Source organism: Palaemon carinicauda, chromosome 6 (assembly GCF_036898095.1).
Source record: "Palaemon carinicauda isolate YSFRI2023 chromosome 6, ASM3689809v2, whole genome shotgun sequence".
Lineage (NCBI taxonomy): Eukaryota > Metazoa > Arthropoda > Malacostraca > Decapoda > Palaemonidae > Palaemon > Palaemon carinicauda.
Window position 1 is genome coordinate 114,777,590 of NC_090730.1, and position 10,535 is coordinate 114,788,124.

Genomic DNA, 10,535 nt, shown 5'->3' on the forward strand with positions numbered 1-10,535 from the left:
ATTTTCTTAATTGACTTTCCTCGTTGCTGTTAGTGTTCTTATCGTCCTCTACATAGAAAGGATGCTGCCATATATCTATATCCTTTGTTTCATATCATATTGGCTGATTCCACTTGCACCGCCCCATTTTATCTTTCTTTCTCTTTAACAAAAATAAAAGAATTATGTTCACTGTGCCTCTGTCTGCTTTCCATTTGAATTAATTTTTGCTTTGTTTACAATACGTTATCTCTCTCTCTCTCTCTCTCTCTCTCTCTCTCTCTCTCTCTCTCTCTCTCTCTCTCTCTCTCTCTCTCTCGTTTGAAATGGATAAAACATATCCTATAATTATCTACTCCAATCACGAAGAATCTTGATCGCATGTTTGCATCAATCTTATTTTTATTATTAATCTAAGTTTTTTATTTCTTATCACAATGCGGCAATTTATGACCTTGAATCAGCAATGAAACTTCTTACGTTTGGCTGAGTCATTACTCCCCTCCCTCCCATATCCTCCTCCATAGGGTAGAACCCTCCATCAGTTTCCCAGACACTACTGTCATGCCGTGCCGTTGTCGTACCGAATGTCTTTATCCCAATCGATACCATGCATATTTTACACTTTCCTTTAAGAATGAAAACATAATGCATATCCCTTCACTTTTGAACTGCATCAATTAGAATAAATGAATGCCAGTATGTAATATAAGAGGTGATAACATATTTGTATGGGTAGACCTTACAGGGCAAGAAACTGCAACGTAGAGCAGGCATTGATTCGGAACTCTGGCCACCCTGGACGTTAGCACAGTCACTAATACCTAGGCAATAGCGCAACGTCTGACGTGGTGATGAAAGATCATACTCTAGACCTGCAATTTTTAGTGTGCGTTATATAACTAGGTAGTAATAGTGCTTGCCGTTCCTTTTTATCGAATAGATTGATGATAATTCACTGATAACCCTCACCAATGACAACTGACATGTCCTTTCGTTAGCAAGTATTCAAAAACCGTAATGTGCTCCCGATAAAGACTGAAAAAAATTTATTCTAGATAGTATTTGGAAGATACCATAGGTGCTCAGGAACAAAATATTGGATGATAAGACCTGAAGCTAATCGGTAATGGAAGAATATTTAGCTGTCATACGTTACATTCCATATAAAGGAGAATATTTTCTGTTACACTTCTTTACCTGATTATTTGCTATACGCTAAATTAAATTGTGCTTGAGTAAAGAGATGGTATGATTATGTACTGTGATTTAACTAATTATGTCTAGATAATCTCAGTAATCAAAGATAAGATAGTTAGTTATCACCGATAGTGCTTAGCATACCGTGACAGAATGACTCTTCTAACCGGCTGAACTTAAAAGGGTGTCAATGTGATTATGAACTCGGTGTTTAAAGTCTACTGATGCTAACATCAATGTGATGAGAAAATTGAGGTATAAAAACGATGTAATTTAAGGATAGACATAAAATCAAAAAATTCCTCCATCCACAATGGTGCCTCTCCTCGTTATTGTCCTGGCTATGGGTCACGTCCCATACAGCCATCTACTGAATCCTTCGGAGGTTGGGCCTCCTCACGCCCTCAGCACGAAATTCGAGTCAGCCCGAGAGAAAGTTGCCGCCGATGAACTTCTGCAGAGCGAAAATTACGGGCAATTTCAAATCGCCAACGAAAGGAAGACCAAGTACGACGAGGCGCAGGAGAAGGAAGAAAAAGACAAGGAGAAATGGAAAACTAATTACCTAGCGACGAAGGCGAAGGGATGGGTGGAACTAAACAGAATAACAAACGAAGACAAAAGAAAAATAATTCATAGAGAACCAGAGGATGACAAAGGCCGTCAGCAAAATAATGTGTCTACTCCAACCCCTCGAATACCTGGGTGAGTTCAGTTTGGCTTCTATAACTTTAACTTTTTCTCCAAATCTTTAATCATAACTTCTGTATATATTTTAAAGAGTAGAATCTGATTTTCACAAATTAATGAAATTTACAGATTTAATCTTAGATAATATTTCAGTATATCGAAATGAGGCGGCATATCCTTTGAAAAATAAAATATTGAACCGAATATATATATATATATATATATATATATATATATATATACTGTATATATATATATATATATATATATATATATATATATATATATATATATATACTGTATATATATATATATATATATATATATATATATATATTTATGTATATATATATATATAAATATGTATATATATATATATATATATATATATATATATATATATAAATGAGAGAGAGAGAGAGAGAGATTATTTCTCGATAATTATGAAACATCGGTATTTGGATAGGAGACACGGAGAGAATACAGTAGTATTTTGAGAGAGAGAGAGAGAGAGAGAGAGAGAGAGAGAGAGAGAGAGAGAGAGAGAGCATCGCTTGGATACACCCAGATGTGTTGCTGGTTACCTTTTGCATTATATCATATTACTTGTAATTAGCAAAGACGCGTCATGTCAGTGATATTTCATGCAGCTGTTATCTATGATGATGGTAGAGAGAGGGGCGTTTGAATTAGATGCCTGCAATTATTATTATTATTATTATTATTATTATTATTATTATTATAATCACTGACCATAGTTAGTGAGTATAATAATAATAATAATAATAATAATAATAATAATAATAATAATAATAATAATAATAAGTGTAGGCATCTAATTATTATTATTATTATTATTATTATTATTATTATTATTATTACTAATACTCGTATTATTATTATTATTATTATTATTATTATTATTATTATTACTACTAATACTCGTATTATTATTATTATTATTATTATTATTATTATTATTATTATTATTATTATTAGTACTCGTATTATTATTATTATTATTATTATTATTATTATTATTATTGCTAGTCCTCGTATTATTATTACTATTATTATTATTATTATTATTATTATTATTATTATTATTACTACTACTACTCGTATTATTATTATTATAATTATTATTATTATTATTATTATTATCATTACTTGCTAAGCTACAACACTAGTTAGAAAAGCAGGATGCTATAAGCCCAGGGGCTCCAACTGGGAAAATATCCCAGTGAGGAAAGGAAACAAGGAAATGAGAAGTAATTAACAACTAAAATAGAATATTTTAAAAACAGTAGCAACATTACAATAAATATTTCATATATACACTATAAAAACTTTAACAAAACAAGAGGAAGAGAAATAAGATAGAATAGTGTGCCAGAGTACTGTATACCCTCAGGCAAGAAAAACCAGCAATTAAAAATCATGTAATCATCTAAACTCATCATAAAATCAAAGTACTTGAGTAGTATTAATAGAATCGTACTATCTATGAAGTAGCAAATAAAAAAAAAGATTAATCTTTTTCGATGATTTTTAATTTCACATAAAATAGATTATAGAGATTATCACTCAGATCATATAAAAGAAAATGCTCTAGCAACAGTGAAAACAAGGTAAAAGCATGAAGATTAATACAGTGAAAAGACTGGATACAGAAACTAATATGAATGACATCATCGTCTTCATCATCATCATCATCATCATCTTTTCCTACGCCTACCTTACTCAGAAAGGAACGAATTACATAAATGAACTGGTTACTGCTTGATAGTACGACATCTACCGGCGTCGCGTATCAAATGACAACCTCGTATATGGCTGTGGTCCTATGACACTCCAGGGGCACAATTCTGCAGCAATTATTTTTCTTATGGAGTTATTGACGCGTTACCTCAGCCTCTAGCACCACTTGCTTTATATCCTATTTCATCTCCATTCTTGTTTCCTTTCTCCTATCTCGCTGCCTTACTCATTCTAACTTTTACTTCATAGTGCATCTCGAGGGTTTTAATCTCTAGGGACTTGGGTACTAACTGCCCTCGCATTCCCAACGCCTAGGTATATGACCCAGATCCGTAAATCTATTCCATTCATGTTAATTGATTCAAACATTTTATATGCTAAGAAGTTTAACAAACTTTTGCGATTACATATGAGAAGTATACAAAGCTTGGTGTAAAAAAGCTGCATCCCGAGAGAGAGAGAGAGAGAGAGAGAGAGAGAGAGAGAGAGAGAGAGAGAGAGAGAGAGAGAGAGAGAGAGAGATTTAGCAAGGGCAACCAACTCCTCAGTTACAATAATCAGGGTAGACTATAAGTATAACAATATCAACATAGATTTTGTACAGTAGATACTTCCTATCTCTCAATCAGAGATATAAACGGCAACATTTTATCAGAATGGTCTGCTAACAGACATACGGAGCTTTTTCGGTCTTAGAATTCTCTTGTGGTGTGTACATTAGGCCTACTATTTACTACAGGCTGGGGTTAGGAAATGGTATTATTAACAGGAAAAACTCTTCCTTTGGTAACATCTAGATGAGACTCATATATAACAAATTCAATTAATCTTTCTAATGGTACCATACCATCAAGGAAATCCTTGAGTCTCTCTTCCGATAGATTGCTTAGTTCTCTCTACAACTTAACTTTCACAAGACTGTCAGCCTTGAGAAGGTAATCCTTAAGGCATTTCATTTCAAAAGCAGACAGTTTACATTTCAGTCAGTCAACAAAGTTCTATGGCAATTTTCTATACTGCAACATTTAATCTAAATTCATTTTAAAGCCTCATTTATATTAGCTGATCAAGTAAAGTGGTGATTTAGTATGTCATTAAACTGACTCCAAGATATGTTATTTCCCCTTTTGCTCATTTCAGCATCTAATAATGTTGCAATTTCTTATTCCACTCTACGAAGGGTTACTTGGATTCTATCAATATCTGTAGAAACAGAACTCGCTATCAGTCCCAACACCTTGTAATTCTGGCAAATTTAACATTGAAATATCCTTATGTTTCAAGAGACATTACTTAAAATGATTATTGATTGGGTTATTCAGGATACCTACTAAAATAAAACTGCCCTGAAATGGATTACTGGGCATTATTGACTGTGTATTATTTAATAAATTGTGTGTTAATATTGATTCTGGGTAGTCAGGTGGTATCATTGTTACATCTTCTCTGTCTACTGTAGCAAATAACATTAAAACAAATGTTATTTTGGGGGTCACTGCAAACTTAATCTACTTATTTTATTCCTCGACCAATTTTCATCAATTAAACATTTTGAAGATAATTTTCCTAACAAAAATTTTATGAAACTGATTTTTCTTATTCATCCTCATTTTATGTGTATTTTTTCAAAACAATAATGGTAAAGATTGCTGTTTTTCATATTTCTTTTTTTCTAAAACCTTTCTGTAAACGTTAAGAGCATAAAATTTCTGTCTTTTCATATATGAATTAGAAATATAGGTCAATAAACAAAAAAGGTAGTTTCTAAACTTTTCTCTGAAAATTTCATGTTTTGGGAAATCGGCCGTCAAAGTATTCTTATTTAGAAATCGTCTGATTAACTTAATTAGGTGTTAGTTTGGACTTAAAGTGGTAAGCATACGACACCACTAGGGATGATGTCATAATTATCACATCACAGGGTTTTCTACTAAGCAGTGGTGACTCACATCCTTCAAATCTTGAAATATATAACTATATGTACCAAATGTCCACACATGAGTAAGAGTACTGTAGTAATATATTCTCGTTTGCATATTTTCTAGAAAAATTTTACGCTTTAGGCATAATTAGTTATCGCCTCTGACAATTTTTGTATCGCTTAGTATAACGATAACATGAAAATCGTAAATATATAAATAAGCAAACAAAGAATTACGATTTAAATATAACTTAGGGAAGCGCAACATAAGTTTATTGAAGACACAATCGAAAGAAATAAATTACATTCTCATTTTCAGCTTAAAAGAAAATGGCTCACATGAAGTTTATGGGAACCTTCTATAAGTATCTTCACTTCGAATTCTTTAAGAGAAATTAATTATTTAAGCACGCTGATATGAAAATGGTTGCATAAGTGACTAGATACACTTACGTAAATATAAGAAAAGGATGTTTTAGCCATAAAAAGATTGTTTTCATAAAAAAAAAAAATTGTTGAAACATGAAGTATAGATATTCACCTAGTCGAAAAGCAATAATATGAATATCCAAAATGCCAAGCAAAGGTCTGATATGCTGGAGAATTGAATGTTGTGTTTAAGAATCAGCCCTTTCCCTTTTCATGGCATTAAGCTGATCACTCAATTGTTATATTTGACAGCTTTATCTAAGGCAGATAATAACTTATCATAGAAGTCTTATCTCTCTAAATCATCCTCCACTTTATAGTTCATGTTATACAAGGAACACAGGTAAAAAAAATTCAACAGGTTGCAATAGGCTAAAATTACCTTAAATTAGTGTGACATTAGCTTGATTACCATAGGTTAGGCCATCATACCTGAAAATTAGTACAGACTTAGTGTCTTTGTAACCAACTTTAGGGTGTTAGGTGGATATATCAAATTATAACATATAAATACATCTTACACAACTGTCACTGTATATAATTTCATTACTTCTATGTATTGATATGTCATGTGTCTTGACTTACATTCAGAGGTTACAATTTATTTAGGACAACTAACTATAGACTATCCTATACATAGCAACTAAAACCTTTATGTAGGCTATTATTTTATAGGTATTCTTAATAGGAACTGGTACTTTACATTGGAGACAAAAGAATCGTCATTTTTGTTGTTATGGATTAGGGAAAGGTTGGTTCTCGTCTTTTTTATATTGTTTTATAGTTCTTCAACAGATGGCAGATACATTTCGAAAGCAACTTATTGCTAGTGGATTTCTTCCAGATTGTCTCTAACTAAACTGGTACTTATACTTTCCTAAACTGATACCCTGTAACATGAAATTTCATATAGGACAGCAATCTTTTGTAAGACGAAGAAAAAAAAAGAGGCAGTTTTTAGCATAAGCTATACTGTACTCATGCCTAAATTGTTATACAAGCCTTGCATGCTTAACGTAGGAGACATTTAACAGAAGAATTGACATTTTCATAAACTTATTGAAGAATATTACAAATTTTAACGTTCAGTAGTACAGTGTCAACCACATGTAAGATCTACATGGTGCAGCTTATGTAACTTTACCATAACAATTCTTGTTAATTTGCTTTTACATTAAGGTATAAAAACAAGAGAATGTTATTAAGTGCAATGACAACAATTGCATACATTTTCCCTTGTACATTATAAACTAAGACCAGCACATATATTTTACTAGGATGAAATTGGTATTTCAAATGAAAACAAGGAGAGTGCCATTCCTTCTCCCTCTCGCTTCCCCTTACTGTGCATGTCTGGAACAGTGCAATTTACTGCACTCTTAGTTACATTTACGCACTTACGCCTGCGCTGTAAATGAAGGATGTCCATAATTACAAAACACTTTTTGGAAGATTAGATAAACATCAAAATAGAGATAATTTAGAATTGAAATTTAAACATAATTTTTTCATATATATTCTAACCATGTTTTCAAAAGAGACAGGTAATGTTTATTGACAGTCACCGAGACCGTTGTAAGAGATGGCAAGCTTTCTTTTGAGGCAATGTGACAGGTAAATGGAGACACAACCATTCATTTATCAAATGAAACATATAAGTGCTTAAAAGTACATAGTTAGATTACTTAAGTGGGAAATGTACCTAGCTTCCTATAAGAAAGAACCTGATAGTAACACACATACATATTTACTTTAGACATAACTACTTACATTTAAAAGACATTTCAGCTACTTACCCAATATAGAAAAATATATATTAGGCATTATCAGTTATCTTAACCCCAATATAGAAATTTTACCTCCTTGCAAGACAGACAATCAAAACAAGTTACATTGCAAGTTATGCAAGATATAGCACATGCATAAATCGAGAAATTACTGCACAATTGTTTATAACTATGACCAAACCATCTATGGAAACATGTCCAACGGAAAACATGGTCACAGTTCTCCTTTAAAAATGAATAATCATCTCCAGGTAGCCTACATGCGAGAAAATAGAGAAGATTCTTGAACCACTTTACAAATTTCTTTTAAAACGATGATATTGCCAAATAAAGTAATCAAGGAAAAGGAAAATGTATATAATCTAATCAAAATGGTTAATACAAACGAGGCTATTCCTTAAGAAATTGGTCAGATACAAATAAATAGAAGTTCAACATCATCAATCCTCTTATCATGTATTTGATGCCCAAAATAAAAAGTAATTTCGATTCAAAATTCAGAATTTTCAGATTGAAATACAAATTGCACATGAATTTTGACGCAATCATAAGCATGTTTCATCAAATGGTCGGTGGTTATTTGGGAATATTTTTAAAGTTCAAACTGGGAGAATTAAAGTTCATAGACCCACGGAGCATTACAACATGCCAATACTAGTCGAATGTAACACGAAGGAGAGGGCGAAAGATGTCGAGAAGATATGATTAGAGAGAGAAAGATAACTTACTGTTAATAATGAATAATTAAAATCTGTAAAGAAAGGGTAGATGCATAAATGGGACGAGAGAGAGAGAGAGAGAGAGAGAGAGAGAGAGAGAGAGAGAGAGAGAGAGAGAGAGAGAGCTTATTGTTGCTCTTCTCTTTCTTCACCTTTATTATTATTATTATTATTATTATTATTATTATTATTATTATTATCATTATTATTATCATTATTAGCTGAGCTATAACCCTAGTTGTATGAGTAGGGTACTTTAAGCCCAAGGGCTCCAACAGGGAAAAAATAGCCGAGTTATGAAAGGAGATGATGAATTAAGTAAATTACAAGAGAAGTAATGTACAATTTTTAAAAATCCTTTAAAAACAGCAACAGCATTAAAATATGTCTTTCATAATTAAGCTATAAAAAGAGACTTATGTCAGCCTGTTAAACATAAAAACATTCACTGCAAATTTGAACTTTTGAAGTTCCACCAAGCTAACTACCTGATTATTCCACTGCTTGGTCACAGCTAGAATAAAACATCTAGAATACTGTGTAGTATTAATCCTTATGAAGGAGATGGCACGACTATTAGAATTAACTACTTACGTAGTATTCAAATAGGATGGTACTGTAAGGGAAGATCTGATTGATTGATTGATTGAATTTAGGTTTTAGGAAGATCTGAATGCAAAGGATGGGCATGTTACGTTATGAAAATTCTTATGCCTCATGCAAAACGAACTAACTGGACGGAATGCTAGAAATTAATATCTACATCAAGAATAAGAAATTTAACAGACTTTAAGTTCCTGCCCAACAAATTAAAATGGGGTTTAGCAGCTGAACACCAGACAGGAGACGAATACTCGAAACAAAGCAGAATGCAAGAATGAAAACAGTTCTTCAGAATAAATTGATCAACGAAAATCTAAAAAAACTTTCTCAATAAGACAATTATTTGTGTAGTTGAAGAAGAAACAGACCAAATATGTTTCTCAAAATTAAATAAATTTGCTATCAAGAATCACACCTTAAATTTTAAAATAGCCTTATAGAGTTAAATAAACATTATCAATGCAGAGAGATCTTCATGTTTAGGAACCACTGTCCTCGACCTACTACAATCCTACTTTGAGTTTTGTTATGGTTCAACTTCATAACCCATAATTTGCACCATGCACTAATTTTAGCCAGATCTTTAATGAATGATTTAGCAATCCCAGATCTACATTCAGGAGATGGAATTCATTCAAAGAGAGTAGCATCATCCGCATAATATGGAACAAACTTCTTTTCTATGCCAAACCACATGTCATGTGTATGTAGTATGGAAATTAATGAGCCAAGAACACTACCCTGAGGAACACCAGATATCACATTCCTATACACACTATGGTGCCCATCAAGAACTCTTTGCGAACTGCAGTATTACTTAGAAATTCAATAATGATACTAGAAAAAGACCCACACACTCCCAACTATTTAATTTTGAAAACAAAGGCCTCGTGATTAACACGATCAAAGTCAGCACTAAAATCAAGGCCATTCCTACGAACTTCCTGACCACAATTAAGATAGTTCTGTAGAGCAATGGAGATTGTAAGAAGGGCATGGCATGCTCCATGGTCTTTACTAAAGGTAAATTGCAAACTAGGAAACAGATGATTACCTATGGTAAACCTATTTAAACGTTTTACCAAAAGACGTTAAAAAACTATAGATGATATGGGAGTTATGAAAAATGGGCGTTAATCAGCTGGACATGAGCTACAACAAACACATTCAGATTATGAAGTAACATTTCCAACTGCCGTTGCTAACTTGCAGAAAATAACAGATAACATATGAGCTAAGAAATCTGGAGTCTCTATAAAAGGTAAATGAAATATATATATATATATATATATATATATATATATATATATATATATATATATATATATATATATATATATATATTTATATATAATATATGTATATATGTATCTGGTGTATATAATATATATATATATATATATATATATATATATATATATATTATATATATATATATAATATATA

General features: G+C 31.9%; 1 protein-coding gene across 2 annotated transcripts in view; it reads left to right on the forward strand.

Annotated features, from left to right (window-relative positions):
• The first annotated feature begins 792 nt into the window (after positions 1–792).
• The window catches only part of LOC137642621 (nose resistant to fluoxetine protein 6-like), a 94,022-nt gene continuing 84,279 nt past the window's right edge, over positions 793–10,535 (forward strand). The window contains exon 1 of one of the 2 annotated variants that reach the window (XM_068375331.1): positions 793–1,884. In XM_068375331.1, coding sequence (XP_068231432.1) covers positions 1,493–1,884 — 392 coding nt within the window. In that variant the 5' untranslated portion in view covers positions 793–1,492. The remainder of the gene's footprint in view (positions 1,885–10,535) is intronic. The other variant, XM_068375329.1, reaches the window with a different exon arrangement.